The 17,918-nt window shown below is 34.7% G+C and overlaps 2 protein-coding genes across 30 annotated transcripts; one reads left to right on the top strand and one right to left on the bottom strand.

Annotated features, from left to right (window-relative positions):
* Nucleotides 1-5,266: 5,266 nt before the first annotated feature.
* On the top strand, nucleotides 5,267-11,889 carry LOC131175392 (uncharacterized). Of its 29 annotated transcripts, none has more exons than XM_058139562.1 (12): nucleotides 5,268-5,621; nucleotides 6,693-6,771; nucleotides 6,919-7,000; nucleotides 7,098-7,164; nucleotides 7,727-7,772; nucleotides 8,879-8,943; nucleotides 9,410-9,466; nucleotides 9,580-9,625; nucleotides 10,130-10,190; nucleotides 10,265-10,297; nucleotides 10,409-10,622; nucleotides 11,503-11,889. In XM_058139562.1, the coding sequence occupies exons 6-12, from the start codon at nucleotides 8,941-8,943 to the stop codon at nucleotides 11,560-11,562; spliced, it is 474 nt and encodes a 157-aa protein (XP_057995545.1). In that variant the 5' UTR covers nucleotides 5,268-5,621; nucleotides 6,693-6,771; nucleotides 6,919-7,000; nucleotides 7,098-7,164; nucleotides 7,727-7,772; nucleotides 8,879-8,940; the 3' UTR covers nucleotides 11,563-11,889. The 29 variants fall into 29 exon arrangements, 8 of the variants coding, with proteins under 8 accessions (XP_057995545.1, XP_057995548.1, XP_057995541.1 ...); XM_058139565.1 differs by having other exon boundaries at nucleotides 8,844-8,943; XM_058139558.1 differs by having other exon boundaries at nucleotides 5,268-5,468; nucleotides 5,550-5,621; nucleotides 7,098-8,943.
* A 1,355-nt stretch (nucleotides 11,890-13,244) lies between these two features.
* LOC110638539 (WRKY transcription factor 23) lies at nucleotides 13,245-15,097 on the bottom strand. The gene is made up of 3 exons (XM_021789131.2): nucleotides 14,418-15,097; nucleotides 14,071-14,214; nucleotides 13,245-13,947 (listed from the first exon to the last, which is right to left on the bottom strand). The coding sequence occupies exons 1-3, from the start codon at nucleotides 14,789-14,791 to the stop codon at nucleotides 13,551-13,553; spliced, it is 915 nt and encodes a 304-aa protein (XP_021644823.2). The 5' UTR covers nucleotides 14,792-15,097; the 3' UTR covers nucleotides 13,245-13,550.
* Between the last annotated feature and the right edge of the window lie 2,821 nt (nucleotides 15,098-17,918).

Below are 17,918 nucleotides of genomic sequence, written 5' to 3'. Positions count from 1 at the left end.
AATTGAATTTGAAATGTGTTCAGATATTTAATATTAAATTTTAATAGAGTTTAAAAGGGTTCAGATTTTGAGAATATTAATAAGGTTTGAGTTTGATTAGTTTGATTATAGTAATTTTTTATCACGACCCAACCTATAGGCCAGACCGGCACTAGGACTTGGGCTAACCTAAAGCCCCCGAAGCCTATTGTAAGCCTAACTATTCCTTAACTCAACTCTAAGCCCCATTGGGCCCAATTTCAAGAATTCAACCGGACAGAGTCCGGCCATAAAGTGGACCTTTTAACGGGGAGTTTTTGACTCACCCGACCTGTAAACACGATTTATAATCAACTAGGGAGCTCAACTCACCCTCCACATACTCAATGTCATAAAAATAAATGTGAGCTCAGCTCCCTCATCCAGTTCATCAAATATGCATATAATAATACGTTTACAGGTCCAACATGATAATTATATTACAGACCCAAATCAAATAAATACTTCTAACACATGCGAAAATTCTAAGAGTTAACAGGTTTATACAAACATTAATAAACGATATGCGATGGAGAAAAGCAGGTTAACCTCAAAAATATCCTCCTATGGCCTAGAAAAATATTGAACAGGAGTGAGCGTTCGACTCAGAGAGTAAAATATCAATTTTAACCATAATCTCTATAACTATCTAAAGCTAATGCACCCTGTAGAGTGAAATGCAACATCAGCAATATTTTCACATCATAACAGCAAAAAGGTAATTTGGAGCACTCACACACTCAGTAATGTCAAATCATAAATATATGGGAGCTGATCCCCTATACAGCTATCTTAAATCCAACCTGTGCCAGCGAAGAACTCAAGCCGGACTTTCGCTTAATAAACCAAATCGGGGTCCCAGTGAAGAACTCAAGCTGTGTCTACCCCGAAGGACTGGGTCCCAGCGAAGATCTCAAGTCGTGTCTACCCGTCCTATCCATAGCCAACACCACATCACACGCACGCCAACGCACGCACACTGCTCCAAATTACCACAACAACATCCATGGCACTTTAACAGTTGTGAATGTAACATAAAACGTGCCTAGGGTTTAACTACACAGATATATACATATAAGTAATGCATGGGCTTGCATTAAACATATAATAATATCGAAATTACAATTAAAATTAATATTTTACTCACAGACTTGACAGCAGTCACTGTGGCGGCTGGGCGGAAGAAGAAGACTGTCCAGGCTCACCTGACAATTTTATTATAATTTTTTAATATAATTGACTCAATATAATGCAAGAAAAGACCAAATACGTCATAAGTCGTGCCGAAAATCCGGCAGAGTCTCCCCTATACCTAGGACCTACCCAACCTGCAAATGGGTTTAAAACACACTTCTATATTCGCATACCATACACCCACAACTCAATCATATCACACAGCCCCTCCTGGGCCCATCCAAACAGTCATCAATCACACGATGTAAATTTACAGTTTAGTCCTTATAATTGACCCTTTTTGCAAAAACTATCCAAATAAACTCTAAAAATTCTAAAACTTTGCCCCGCGGTCCTTAACAATATTACTAGGCTATTGCAAAAAGAATCATAATTTTCTGAGTCACTACAAATATTTTATGGATTTTTAATCCCATTTAAGCACTAGAAAATTACGAAAAAGCAATGTTCGGGTTTACCTATGCTGATTCCGATCTCAGGAACGTGCTCGGGGCGTCTGACAAAGATGGGGTAGCCAAAATCCCGATCCAATTCCAAGACTTTTGCGGTAGCCGGTCTGTCTGGCTGGAAATTCACAGACCCGAACAACTATCGAGTTTCCGCTAATTGAAGGTACCTACACTAAGCCCACAACACGGAGGTTAGTACATAAATTTTTTGGAATTTTCTAAGCTCATTTAATGCTCAGAAAAACATTACGAAGTTCCGTGGGACCCACCTAAAAACAATGTCGAAAAATTCTAAAATTTTTATTGCCGCGAAACTCTCGACGAGTGGAGTGCTCTGGTTCTCTCAATTTTCTCGTGGGGTTCACGGTTTGCGAGAAATCTAGCCCAAAAATCAAAATGGACTAAAACTTCCCTGACATAAATTGGACAAACTGCTCAATGAATTTTGATATTCTTGGTATCTATGGAAAGCTCTCGAGGTGTAGATGGTGTTTGACACAAGACCCAGCCCAATCGATGGCCGGATTTCAGCCGAAAAGATGAAGCCGCAAGCTGCTGCCGTCCAGCCTTCTCGCGCGCTGTTTCCAGCATTTGGGCCACGGCGATGGGGAGGCGGGTGGCGCCGACGAGGTGGGGAGGGCTGGGTGGTGGCTGGCAGGCGAGGGGAGGAGGGAGGAGAGAGAAAAAGGGAGAGAGAGAAAGAGAGGTCGGGACGCGCACGAGAAGAAAGAAAAAGAAAGAAGAAATCGGTCCGATCCGACCAGTTCGATTTAGCCGGTCCGATTCAAAATACAAAATTTTAAATTTTTACTCTGCCTTGAGACCGAAAACGGGGCCCAAAAATTTCGAAAAAAAAAATCTAGAAAATTCAGAAAAATTCATAAACTCTAAATATATTTTTAATTTTGCCACGTGATCTTTAAATTAATTTTTAAAAATGATCAAAGTTTATATTTTCGGAAAATCGAACCTGATTTCTAAAACCCGAAAAATTTCAAATAATTTCTTAAAATTTAAATAAAATAAAATATTAATATTTATCCATAAAATAATAAATTTAAAAATTAGGGGTGTTACATTTTTTATAATCGAACTCATTTACACAAATACTTAATTAAATATAAAAAATATATTTTTGTAATAATATTTATAAATTTTTATATATTTTATTTTTTATAAAATAATTTTAAATATTTTATGGAATTATTAAATTTTAAAATAGAAATCATTAATCAAAATAATTTTTTATATAAATTATTAATTAAAATATATAAAATTAAATGGATTCGAGTTTTTTTGAATAATAATAATTGAATTTGAAATGTGTTCAAATATTTAATATTAAATTTTAATAGGGTTTGGAAGGGTTTAGATTTTGAGAATATTAATAAGGTTTGAGTTTAATTATAGTAATTTTCGATAATCGAACTCATTTACACAAATACTTAATTAAATATAAAAATATATTTTTGTAATAATATTTATAAATTTTTATATATTTTATTTTTTATAAAATGATTTTAAATACTTTATGGAATTATTAAATTTTAAAATAGAAATCATTAATCAAAATAATTTTTTTATATAAATTATTAATTAAAATATATAAAATTAAATAGATTCAAATTTTTTTGGGTAATAATAATTGAATTTTAAACATGTTCAGATATTTAATATTAAATTTTAACAAGATTTGAGAGGGTTCAGATTTTGAGAATATTAATCAGATTTAAGTTCAATTATAGTGATTTTCACCCGTACCTATCCATTATCATCCCTACTAATTGATCACCTTTTACTCTCTTAACTAACAATAATCTTAAAATCCTCAATTTAATAGAATTAAAACTAAGAAGCTAAAAGATCGATTTTTAAAAATATAAAAATTAAATCTTTAATTTTAACATAATCAATAGACTAAATAATAATTTAGTCTAATTTATTTGCTAAAATTTATCATGATTACCGGTTATTGTCTATATTTTTCAAAGCCTAATTAGTTGATTCTTGCGCATTAATTTCATTAATATATATTATCTGTCCAAAAATGTACATTTCATAAGTAAAAATAAACTTATACCTCTTTTTTTAGCACCCCCTTTCTTAACACCTTTACCCCCACATTCCAATTTCCAAACACCATTACATCCCTACCACTTTAAGCAGAATTCAGTCAAAATAACTTAAAAAATCAATTAAGATTTAATTTATGTTTGTATAATTTTTTTTAAGAATATGTTTGTATAATTTTTAAATAAATTAGAATTTCTTAATTCAGTTCAATTAATTTAATAAAAAATTAAATTAATTGAATTGACGTGATCTACATATACAAAACATATATGCTGAGTATAATTCAATTGAAATTGAAGAGTCAAAAAGTTGAATCAATTTAATTTAATTTTTTAATGTGACTCAATTATAATTAATTTTCTGTTCACTATTATTTTTTGTGCCTATTTGGCATTGAGTTTAGAGGGTTAAAACTACTTTTTTTTAAATAAAAATATCATTTTAAATACTGTTGAAAAAAAAATAATTTGAGAAAAGTTATTTTATTATTTTAGTATTTTTATGACTAAAATTTATCAAATTTAATTTTAAATTATTTATTAATATTCGCTAACTAATATATTTAAAAAAATAAATTTCTCAATAATAATTTCAACAGCAATGCCAAATAGATCATTTTTTTTCTCAGATATAAATCATGAATCATAATCATTGTTTTTAAATCCAACTCGGCTTTATTGATTAAAAAACTTAAAAATTGAACTTATGATCGGTCCAAATTAATTTTAAAATTAGAATTTTTGAAATTTGATAACTTGATTAATCTAATTAAAAGTTACACAAATGAACGAGTTTATAAGTTATTTTGCTTAGTGTATGAAAATTAGTTTATAAGTGAAATTTGATTGCTAATTTAAATTCATAAATATTTAAAATATTAAAAAATTATGTGTTTAGTAAAAATACTTAATTTATAAATACATTTTATTATGAAAATGATTGAAAAATGTATTGGATGAGATTTGTGTTGAAAGGGCAATACAGTAAAATATTTTATGAAACTTACTTTCTATCTCCTTTATTAGCTTATAAAATAAACTTATAAGAAAAAAATATTATAAATAAATAGATAAATTTATTTTTAAAATTTATAAATTAATTTAATAAATTTATAAATTAAAATATATGCTCCCGTAATCACTAATGCCATTTTATACTTTTGGCAATACTTGATTAGTGATGCATATAAACTATGCATTTGGGTAGCTAAAAACTAACCCATGAATAAAAATGAGTGGATACAATTTCTTTTTTAATGTTTCAAAATTATTTTTTTGTAATTTATATACTCAAATATAAGAAAATTTGATTTTTATAATTAAGGAATAGTCGTCCTCTTTTGTAATTTAAGGAATTAAAACATAATAATCAATTATTTTGTTAGCGGCTAAATACTTGATTGTATGAATGTTTCGATTTTTATATTAGTAATTAAAATAAAAATTAATATTTTTATATTTTCATATCAAAATTACCATATGATCCAATAATCCAAACTTTTTCCACTCAGTGTTTTTTTTTTTTTCTTTTAATAAAATGTGCGAAAGCAAACTGATGTACCGGCAAAGTGAAGACAACAGCCTCACGCCCACGGCTACCACGGCTATGACCAGCCGGACCACAAGGAGCAGCTCCCGAACTATTACCAACACGAGCACCAGCATCACTACTTTAACCGCCACGAACCCTTTGCGCAGCTGAATCTGGACCACCAATTCAACAACCGCAACCACGGTAACTATTCTAATTACGACACTAATCATCAGATGAGCTTCGAACCTAATGAACCATTTGGTGGAGGAGAAGGAGAAGGAGGTGGAGATGGAGAATTCTGCTCCAACGCCTGCAAAAGAGGACGATATCATGCTGGCCGATCAGGTTCACCTGGTAATATGTCCTTTCATCTGCCCTCCCCCTCTATTTACGAACTTCTATCACAAAGTTAGTTATGATGATAACAGTTGCTATTGTAAGTGATCACATTGTAATTTAGTAAAATCTGTGTTCTTCTCCGCTGGTTTATTAGTCTTATCATGAATTTGGTCTATTCCCTCTCAACTTCCTCTGTGCCTTCCCCAAATGGCTACATTACTTGCGGTATTTTCCATGGATGGATTGAAAAGTTATTGTGCAATGATTATTAGGAGTTTTCAGCAACATTTCTTCTGAAAATGAATGTAAATTCAGTTCCTTCTTAACGTGCTATTGGCACATCAGAAGCATCTGGTACTGAATGTTTGATAATATCTGAATTAATGAGTTTTGTTTTGCTTTATTACTTGTCTATGTTACTTGTTTTTCAAATCATAAAGATGATGCTGTTACTGCAACACTTTATGTTGAACCAGTTCCAAGAAGTACAACTGAAGAATGTGTGAGTTGTTCCATTCTAGCATCAGCATGTGATTGTATTTGCTTGCAGAATCAGGAAAAATAAGAAACTAGGATTGGTCTGTTGTGATTTTATCCATGTATACTTTCCAAGAATTCATCTGATATGGATCAATACATCCATCTAAAATGCATATTTCTGATATTAAATTTCACTGAATTTTTGGGGAGCTATGATCAGGGGGTTACTGCTGATTGATGTCTTTAATGGTACACAAATTTTGAATCTGACTTGGTAATGAGCTTAAGTGGTGCTCTGAACTCCATTTGGTAAGAAATTTCACGTGCTGAAACGATGTAGTCTCTCTAATAAGGTAGAGGTTCTCCAATCTTGGCATACTCTAGCCCCCACTTTTTCAGATTCTTTTCCTCCTTGAGCCAAAATTTTGAAGGTGCGTAGGATATACTGGAGTGTTGTAGATTGCCGCTGCCTCCCTTTTTATATTATGAGTGTCATATCGATAGTTTCTTATAATTGTAATTCTTTTATAACTTAATATATTGTTTCTTTGCTCATTTAAACAATTACGTTCTGTATGAATTTTGGCTATTTCTTCTTTGTTCTAGATCTCCCCTTTGTTTGAAGAATATGGAAATGTATTTGAGGTAATTTTCCCTAGGGATAAGTGGACTGGCCAACAACAAGGTACTTGGAACATTTCTAAAACTTGGTTGGAATCCATTACAGCATTAAAACTATTAATTTTCAATTTTTGGTATTGCTACATATGTTTTCCTGTTCCTTAATATCTATAATAGTAAAATGAATTTATGTCCAAATTCACTTCAACAGGTATTGCTTTGTGAAATATGCAAAAATAGAGGAAGCTGACAGGGCTATTAGGACTTTAAATGGTCAATATACTGTTCCCGGGGTAATTTGTTTGGCTGCTGTTATTGTCAAATAAGTTTTGTTGTTGGTTTCTGATATGAAAATGGTGTTAAATTGTTTGATAAATTTTATTTATTCAGGAGGCAGTTCCCATTAAGGTCCGATAGCAACGGGGACGTCTTGGTAAGGGAGAAAGGGAACACCCAGGTAAGTATCTGCTATTCACAAATGTGCTTTTCTGCAGGCCTTTTTATGTAACTTCTTGCTATCATAGTCTGTAGCTCACCTAGGTAAGTACTTCTGCCATATGCAATTTTATTATTTGTATTATATGTATCAAGTAATCTGCCCAACAGCCCAATTCATGCCATTTTTCTGAGGATCTGAGTAGTTGTTGTAGAAATATGTACCTCAACCAAATAATAGTGTCACTTTTAGGATCTATGTATTTTCTTATTTAGCTTTGATGCCCTGCTCCTTAATGATCAGGAAAGGTTGATACATTTTGAATTTGGCCAATGAACATCTTATGGTGCCTGTAGTAAGGGGGAAAATATGGAATGACTAACTAAGAATCACTTAAATGAAATTTTTTAGGTAGCAACATGTGACTAATATGTTATCAGTCAGCAGCTAATTTTTTATGAGGGTTTCTTTGCATTCTGTCATATTTTATTTAAAGTGAAAAATGGATGTCTATTTTTCTGCTTTTGGGTTTCCATAAATAATAAGATTCCTCTTGCTGATTGGAACACTCTGTATTTGTTAGCCAACATGTCTCTGGGCCATTGCTCATCTGTGTACCTAAAGCCTTGGTAATTTTTTCTTACTCCCTCTAGTGTCATTTTTTTTTTTTGTTTTCATTGCCTATTAACTATATCTTCATTGTGCTATTTAGGGGTGAGCACTATTTAGTTTGAACCGAATAAATCGAATCGAATTGACTTAATTCGGTAATTTGGTTCAGTTTTTAAGATAATTCGGTTCGGTTTTACATTTTAAGAATTTTGGTTTGATTCGGTTTTGGAGAGAAAAAATCGGTTGAACAAAACTAAACCGAACCGAATCGCTTTATTGATTTTTAAATTGATTTATTTTTATAGGGAATTTATGAATTTTGTATAATTTTATATATATAAATTGTTTAATTTCATTAATTAATGGTTATTAGGTCCAAACCAAGATCAAAATTAGACCAAATAACTTGAAAATCAAGTCTAAATTAAAAAACCCATCAAAACTAAAAAACTGATCGGTTCGAACAGAATCGAATCGAAATAGAGCGGTTTAGTTCGATTTTTTATTCATTTCGATTCAGTTTGGTTTATAAAATATGGTAATTCGGTTAATTTGATTTTGATAATTCGGTTTGGTTCGGTTCGATTTGAACCAAATGCTCAGCCCTAGTGCTATGATAGGGAGAATGGAGTTTGTGGACAAACTCTATGTTGCTTCCATTAACAAACAAGCTTCAAAACAGGAAATTGAGGAAGGATGAGTCACATTTAATGAGTATTGAAATTTATTCTATCCTAGCTCAACAAAATAGATTTGAGATTCACCATTTCTGGTATATTTTTGGGTGTATGATAATATGCATGGGTTATGAATGCAAACTGCAAAAAGAAATTAGACGAAATTAGAGTATGTTAGGATGGAATCAGCAGTAAAATCTGTTAAGTTGAAGGCTATGGCTTGGATGCTGTTGTCTATGATTAAATTCATTGCATAGGTAACAGTACTTGCATGCACTATACAATGCAACAGCAAGTGGGTGTATTTACTTGAGCACATATGCCATGTAAATGTACATCTTTTACTTGACTTTATGTACAGATAATGTTTCCCAAAATCAACTCTATGTTTCATATATTTTCTTTTTTTAGGATTTCGGTTTATGTACGAATGTTTTCCATGTTAGATATTTTCTCCATATGGTCATGTGGAAGATGCCTACATTGCTTAAGATACTGAAGCAAAGTCATGGTATGTCCATCTTCCTTATTAATTACTTACTTCTTTAGCTGCAAATATCTGTGATTATTGACATAATGGAATTTAATTTGTCTATGGTCTTTATTTTAGACACAATGCTGTGCATTTCACCTAGATAGATCCTGGTCTTTAGTCCCATATGATTATCATAGTTTCTTTTGATGGTCTCTTCATGCATCATCACGGAATGAGCAACATAACGAACAAAAAAGCAAAGGCATCAAAACTGTTCAATGATACATGCAATTGTTTAGCGAACTTTATTGTTGCACCAATTGTTTTGTCTGGAACTTCCATTTTAGTGCAGAAATAATGTTATCCACCTGTCTTCTTCTGTTTTGGTGGCCTAGTTATGTTTGATTCTGTATCTGAATATAAACACGTTTCTATTAACTGGCAAATTGTGCATTCTGGTGGGCTTTTATGAAGGATGCACATTTATTAAATTTTCTTACAGAGATATGGCAGTGGCGGCAATGAAAGCATCAAATGGAACTTTCACAGTGAAATTAAAGTGTATCTTCTATTTTTATCTGTATCTTGTATCTTCTATTTTTATGTGTATCTTTATGATTTTACTTTTGGATTGTATTTTCTCATCCTCTCTGTTCTTCTGATCATTTCCAGGGTTGTGATGAGCCTGTAATTGTTCGTTTTGCGGATCCCATAAAACGTAGGACTAGAGAATTAAGGTTTTCCTTCCTTTATATTTATGCTTTTATACGTATGCATGGTCTCACAAGCTGTTAATCTGTGCTTTGCTTAAGCAAATAAATAAATGAAAAATGTTATCTATTTTCTGCTATTAATGAACTTTTAGTGAATTGTCAAGTACGTGGTGGTGATTATGCAATGTACTAACCTTCTATTTGGTTAATTGCTTGAATTCATTAACTTATTTGGGCTATCTAATGGTCTGTGCTGATTCCAAAACCCCACAGCCTGCAATTGGGTTATGCATTTACTTAGTTAGCTCTTTGCCTTGACAGTACAGATACAAACTAGTTTTGCTTCGATTTTGCTTAAGGTGGAAGACCACACAAACAAATGGACATTCAAACATAGATTTATCAGTTAAATCTTTGATAGTTTTGGATAATCATATCATAGACCGAAAGTAGACAAAACTTTAATTTCCATCTGATGATTCCTAATCAATAATTTCTCTCTTTCTCAGGGGAAATTATGCATTTGGTGGACAAAATTTTTGGTCCATGTTTTCATGAACCAATGATTAGGTACATTTTGCTTATTCATTTTCCTTTCCCTGTTGACCTTGTGCTGCATGTACCAAGTTGAGTTTGTGCTGCAGGCCGACACCCAATTTCCGCGATTCCATGGGAGGGTGTATTTTTGCCTAATGCTTCGTACTCTATGCATGAAATTTCCCAAAATTTGCAACCACAAACTGTTTCCTATGCAGTTGAACTGACACTTTGAGCTCCTCATATCACAGAACAATCACTGCCTCCAGTAAAGCAGCCACCAACACAGTTTTTTTTTTTTTTTTTTTTTTTGATAAACAGCCACCAACACAGTTGTGTCAGATGACATCACAACAAACACAAGTTCCACAGAAATTTTTGCAATCATCTCAACAAGCAGTCTCAGACATGCTGAAAGAGGCTCAAAATTTAGAGCAGCAGCAGAGTGTACAGATTACCCCTGAGGTAGTGATCAATGTCTATATATTTCCTACTTGATCTAGTATTCAAGTTACTGATTTGGGTATAAAGAAATTTTTTGAATTAGTAATTACTTTGAGTGGTGATCTAGTGACATACTCCTCAGGTAGTAATATAATAGGTGATTGCAAGACGCACTTGTGCAACCCTCAAATCCTTTGTATTATTCCTGTGTACTAAATGCAGTATCACTTGAACTGCACTGGGTTGAAAATAGGTCTCAATTATCTGTTGGGTACTTAAACTCTGTACATAAATAATTATCATTTTAGAATCTAAGAAAGGGTCTTTTAAACTAATTAATTGATTTTCAAAATTATTTCATTCTAAAGCTCTTAATCAATCAAACTGTCAGCTTTCTAAATTCTCATTTCCTCCCTCTTCTCCAACTGTGAAGGGAATTTCCCTTTTTTAATGGCTGACAAAGAGCAATAATCTGTCGTAGTTTCCCATTGTTGTCTTTTTTTATGGTTTCATCTGTTTTGTGAGTTGTGAAGAATTTTAAGTTGTAAATTTCATCAGTCGATTGGGTATGAGCTGGCCACAATGCAGTGGCATAGGGCATTTGTTGATGAAATGTTGCTATATGATTCCTGAGAACTGTGAGTTAATACTTTGAACTTGTCAATGCTTGGATTATCGGACTTTCCCACAACCACATGATCTCAGTTATAACTTCAACCATGTAGAATGATGAGTTGTAGGCTTTCTGTCATGTGTTGGAATAGAGAAATGCATGAATTTTGGTGCAGAGTTTGTCTCTTTTGGATGTTTTATGTTTCTGTAGTCCATTGTAGTTTCTTTCCATGGAGTAGGTAGAGAACGGATCTCATTCTACTTGGCTCGTCTTTTTTTTTTTTTGCAGGACCTGCATCATGTGCAAATAAAGTCAGAAACTAGTCCATTTGATCCCACCTTAGTTTAACAGGAGGGAGGCGCATAGTATTTAAAGCTTTTAAGGGTAAATTATAGAAACCCCCTGGATAGTTGGAGTTAGCAGGCATCTGCAGTAGTAATTTGCCTTATTTTTATAGAGTATGTAAACTGAAGTTTAGCGCTTGTAAAATTGAAGGTTCAGTTGTTGGATTGTGCTTTGGATGATGCAATGTGATGAAATGAGTTGACGGTACAGGTCCTGTTGTGTTGCTGTCACAAAAAGGGTTGATGGTGAAGTTTCTATTTGCGTTTGCTTTTAAGGTTTTGATTGTTTAGAACTCTTTGTAAGGTTAATATGAAGCCTAGTTTCTTATAAGTCTCAGCAACCATTCGTGAGAGAATTCGTTCTTACCATGACAGTGATGTTTATAAAGCAATAGCGTTCCTGGAAACAATTCAAGACCAATTACTAATCTCTGCTTTTGGGCGTTGTCCATCGAGAGAAGACTTAACCCTTGGTAGGAACTAATGAACTGTCGCTACAGTCTCAGGGCATAAATCCCAGTCTTGTGCATGTCAGAAAGTGGATCAGCTTTGTCATGCACAAGCAAACGCATAAAGATGCCCAAATGGTGCGCAGTATAAATTCCAACGGGCAATCTTTTCTATTTTGCCATTGAATATTGGCTGACGGTGGCTGCACATCAAATGCCAGGACGATTGAGAACTTCGCAACTTTCTACTCCTTTATTTAGTAAGGTATTCTTCAGCTTGTCAGATAGTGTTCTTTTGAAAACCACTCCAGGCATCTCGTATTTCGACGACTGAAAAGGTAGGAGTATACGACAGCAACATAATATCCAGGAGTACTATGCTACTAGTCTTTCCAAGGGGAACTGTTCTCTTTCAGGTTGTTGATGTGGACTCTGATCTCGTCTCAACCGTAAAAAATAAAATTCGGAAAAAGGGGATCGGAATTAAAAGTTTTATGTAAATGGTTAATTGTGCGGCTGATTGGCACTCTGCATTAGCATCCTGAGCAATGAGAATAACAGTCCAAGCATCTATGCTATAGGTTTTATTTATTTATTTATCTTTTCTCATGGCCTATATGGATAGATTAAGCAAATATTCTTAGCAAATAGCAATACAAGTTCACATGGCAGGAGGCATAGAACCACAGAAAGTATGCAATTCTTTATTTAGTTCCCACCTATTAGAATCAAAGCAGTACAATTCATATTCTCTCTACATGCAAGTGTTTTCCTCTATTGGTTTTTTTTTCTGTTTTAGCTTTCCCTCCAGTCCATATCCACACGCTTCAGGGATCCAAACGCATGAGTAACATATGGCCTTTCTGCATGACATACTCAGTAACAGAAAACTAAAGAGGGATTAACTATAAAAGGATGAAGTGGTTCTGTGTGGTTGAGTTATTCTTCCTAGCTCTTTGCATCCCTCGATTAATGTTTCAGAGACCGCACATTAATTCTCCTTCCGAGATTCTCTCGATTACTAAGACCCTCTTCTCTTTTACAGAAAGCAATAATGATCTTATTCATTCCAATAAAGGGGAAAATGAGAAAAGCCTCTATGCTATTAACTATCTTTCTGAAAAAAAAAACCCTAGCCCTTTGAAGATCTGGATTGCATTACTTTCTCTCTTGAAATCAATGCACATTCCTTCGATAACAAAACAAATGGCAAAAGACAAATGATGGAGTCAGAAGATAGCGTTAAAGTTGAAATAACCTCCTTTTCCATATCACGTACAATCCCTACTAACCCAAAACCACAGAAATAGAAAAAGGTGGGAAATAAAAAACAGTATCAGAGAAAGAAGCTAGTCCACAGCATTGAAGAAAAACTCCATCTTACAGTGAATGGAAGTTGGGTTCTTCAAGATAAAGATCATGACCTGTCAGCAAGAAAATCACATACTATATATAATATATTTTTTATATCACAGTAAAGGGTCATCTACGCCTCCGTTTAAAGTCAGTGAATGGAACTACAAAGTAGCAATCGTGTTCTCATCTACTCCTCGTTTAGCATATGGGAGGGGACAATGTCTTCAAGAAGCCCATGATCCTCAAGCAAAGTAGACCCCGCTGGGTTGGTGCAAAAGCGCCTTTCATGTAGAAAACTAGCATTTGTTGTTCCGTTATAACCGAAACCCAGAGGTGAGAAGCTATTGACAAGGGGTTGTTGCTGCTGTTGATAGAGCGATAGTCTTCTTTGCATTGGCATGGCAAAAGTAGTTGCGGAGAAACCAGACTCTGACGCAGCTCCAGCAAAGCTTGGACGGGGCATAACAGGGCTAGGATGGATGTGTTGGCCTTCATAGGTGGTCACAACGATGCTTGGATCACTAAAAGATCTCTCTACTCTCTTTTTCACATTACATGAGGCACTGGTGCAACGATAGTAACTCCTAAAATCAAAAGCCAAAACAAGCCAAACCTATCAATATTTGGACCAAAATATAAACAAATATGAACTAAAAAATTACCGCATAATGGAAAGAACTACAATTGGTTAACATTGAAGTTAGTACCTAGGAAAGGGGCTATTTTTCACAGCTTTCTGCCCGTACTTTCTCCATCTGTACCCATCTTCCAGATGATCAACATCGCTCTTCGTCATGAAAGCGAATCTCGGCTCTCTCTGTCTCTTTTGATTTGTCTTCTTGGGCTTCAACCTAGAAACAAGCACAAAAACCATCAAATCTTCAAGTTCAAATCTTATAACAAAATAGACCCTTCTGTTTTTCTTAATTACTCGTCGAATGGGGATCCCCAAGCATTACACCAAACGCAAACCAAAAAGTGAAAGCCCCATGTTTTTCTCAAGTGGGTTTAACTTAAACGTAAAATTAAAAGCAAAAATAGCATTGAAACTCACTCTTTCTTGGTCTTCTGCTGCTCTTCTTCCTCATTATCAGCAGCCATAACCGGTTCATCATTTAAAGCCTCACTGGACGCTGAGGAAATCGACGAAGAGTTAGGAGTTGCAGGCTGATTCAACGCCTCTGGGGATTCTATCTTTGTAACAACTGGTTTAGAAGCTGCAGGTTGCAGCATAGATGGTACTGGCAGCATATCAAACACGAAAGGACTGTAGTCCTGCATACCCAGTAGCTCCATAAACCCTAAAGAGCTCCTATCTCCTTCACAGAAATCAAATAAACCTTGGAGAGGATAACTGCTCTGAATATGATCAGGAAATGTTGTCGATCCAACAAAATTCTCAATCTTTACCACTTCTTTCCCTTCCATAGCAGTATCAAAGCAGCAAACACTTCATCAATGTACACCTACAGATACAGTAGTAGAAACATAGAGAGATAGAGTGTGGGGTTTGCATACGGCTCTGGAGAAGAAAGGGAGAGTAGGGAAAGGTTGATCTGGTTTTTATGGTAGGTAGGCAGGCAGGTGTGCGAGAGAGAGAGGGAGAGAGAGAGTTTGGGTGTGGAAGAAGTGAGATTTTCGGGGGCTAGGTGGAGATGGTGATCAGGTTTTGCTTTTGCCTTTTGCTTTGTAATCTTGAATCTTGAAGTTCGGCCGAGCCTGTGATGGGAACAGAAAAGATTGACCGGCAATTATAGGTGAAATTTTTTGTACGGACTTGAAACAAAACCGGTCATCAAATTTAATGCATGAGTGTATTATATTCTATACCGACAAACCGAGTTCATACGTGGCGTTTAACAGGTTAACCCGTTCGTCGTTTGAATGGGGTTGCGCTACACGTGAGACGCTTACGGCTAAAAAAGGGTTGGTATAGTCCTCGCTCGTGAGAGAGGCTTGCAAATCCCAAAGATATCCATTTCTCTTTAATAAAAAAATACAACACAATACAATAAAAAAAAATTCTTTGGTATATTTTACGCATTAATTCCACCATCATTAATATAATATTTATCCCTAGCGAGACCATAATTTAGAAGGATAGAGAGAAGAATGTTGTTGTGAAATTTTCTGTTTCTTCTCGTGTAAGATTAGAATGATGCATGTTGTCATTCCTTACATATATTGAAATTAATTAAACAAGACCCTTATGTGGGTTTTAGTCTTGAAAGTTCATTGTTTCTAGAAGTTAACCAAAAAGCAAAAAGAACCAGAACTTGGGGGGATAAAAAAAAAAGGGCATGGACCGAAAGGGCTTGGAAATCAATATGGATGATATGTTTCATGCACGCTTCTTCCAGGGTCGGTGAAAACAGCTACTTTTATGTTTTAACCCTTTTTTTTTTTCACCAAAAATAACCGGCAGAAAGAGAAAAAGAGAGAGAGAGAAGCGTACGAAAAAAAGCTCATGCACGTGTGGTGGAACCATGAAACACGTACGTACATTAGGATTCATCGCTTCGCACGCTGCCATAAATTGCGTGCAAGCCCCACTTACCTTTGCTTGTCTCTCAATTATTTGCGTTCTCACTCACTTTCATCTTTATTAATTAGAATAGTTAATTAGAGATACTCATCATAGTTAATTAATCAATTAATTAAACCAGTAAGAATTGCCCATCTCACCAAAAACCCTTATCCATCAGTGGTACTGTGTTGCTATCATGAAATAGATCGATAGTATATTAATTGCGTAGCTATCCATTCTTCCCAGAGTTCAGAAGCAAGGCAACAGATAACTGATATAACCCAATAATAACCAGGAGAGAGAGCAGAGCTCTCTCCAGGTTTCTATTTTCTTCAATGTGAACCTTCAAATTAAGACAGCTAACCAAGAGACAAGACTTTAGGTCATATATTAGATTTGTCATGTAAAATCCAAACCAAATGTAAGATTACCATATAATCCTGTGTCCATATTACACGGCCTGTTGTCCCTATCGCTCCCCACAAATCGATGCAGGGCTTCTTGGAGCAGGTTAGTCTTTCTTTATCGCACACGTGTTTTTATCTTGGGTCCTACAGTTCCCCTTCCATGATACGTGTTTTTTTTTTATCCTACGATCTCTATTCGTTTGCATGACATCAATCGCACGTGCCCCTATTTCTGCCGTGATGTTTGGCCTCCATCACCGTCAATGAGTCCATGTGCAATTTATATATAATAGCCTCCATTGGATACCATTATTATTATTATTATTATTATTATTATTATTATTATTATTATTATTACTATTTGAGGTATGCCTGGAGGCTGGAGTTCCACTTATTTGAGATAGGTGGCACCCAATAGCACAATGGTGGAATATTCTAGGATTGCCTTGTAACACAAGCTCTCAAGATCCTGTTCTTCATTCAATTGTGAATTAATCATCATCTTTACTGGAATCTAATTGCATTCAATGTAAGAGAATTTTCTTTTTTTTTTTTTTCAAAGATAAAGATTTCATTAAATTAAAACAAGGACTTAAAAGTCTATTAATAGAGCTTACAATAAGCATAATCAGTGGGCAAAAATTAAATGAAGGTCAAGCCCATACATAAACCTAACCCAAGGCTCTAACAAAAGGATCCATGCACCCAACCCGTCAAAGCCACAAAACCAAAAACGAAAACCCTAGCTAGTAGGAAGCCATTCTCATAGCATAAGCGCCATCCGCCAAACCAAAGACTCATTATTGAGGATACTTCATACTGAGAGAAGCGTACAGGTTGCTCAAGGCTATGTCGGATTAGAGAGACTCTTATACCATCCCCATTAACACCAGCAAGGTGAAAACATTCAAAAACTACTACATGCGGAGTAAAGAGCCATGGAGGGAATGCAGAGGAAGCATTCCATGCACCCAACCCAAGACTCTAACAAAAGGATAGTTGGCAAGAAGCCATTCTCATAGCATAAGCACCACTGGCCAAACCAAAGACTCATTATTGAGGATACTTCATACTGAGAGAAGCGTACAGGTTGGTCAAAGCTATGCCGGAATAGAGAGACTCTTATATCGTCCCCAATAATGCCAGCAAGGCGAAAACATCCAAAAACTACTACATACGGAGTAGAGAGCCATGGAGGGAATGTAGAGGAAGCATTCCATGCACCCAACCTAAGACTAACAAAAGGATCCATGCACCCAACCCGTCAAAGCTACAAAACCAAAAACGAAAACCCTAGCTAGCAGGAAGCCATTCTCATAGCATAAGCGCCACTGGCCAAACCAAAGACTCATTATTGAGGATACTTCATACTGAGAGAAGCATATAGGTTGCTCAAGGCTATGCCGGATTAGAGAGACTCTTACACCATCCCCAATAATGCCAACAAGGTGAAAACTGTTAGTAGTATGCCCTAGAGCATATCATTTTGTATGTATCTTGTATATATTTTATTAATAAAAGGCGATTTCATTTTTTCGTTTACATAATGTATTTATGTGTAATAGAAAAAGTCCATTGATATTTTGTTAGAAATTTTATTTTTAAGTTGTTAAGAATATGA

The sequence above is a fragment of the Hevea brasiliensis genome, chromosome 2, assembly GCF_030052815.1.
Source record: "Hevea brasiliensis isolate MT/VB/25A 57/8 chromosome 2, ASM3005281v1, whole genome shotgun sequence".
Classification (NCBI taxonomy): domain Eukaryota; kingdom Viridiplantae; phylum Streptophyta; class Magnoliopsida; order Malpighiales; family Euphorbiaceae; genus Hevea; species Hevea brasiliensis.
Note: the sequence above shows the minus strand (reverse complement) of the source record. Positions and strands in the feature narration are given on the sequence as shown.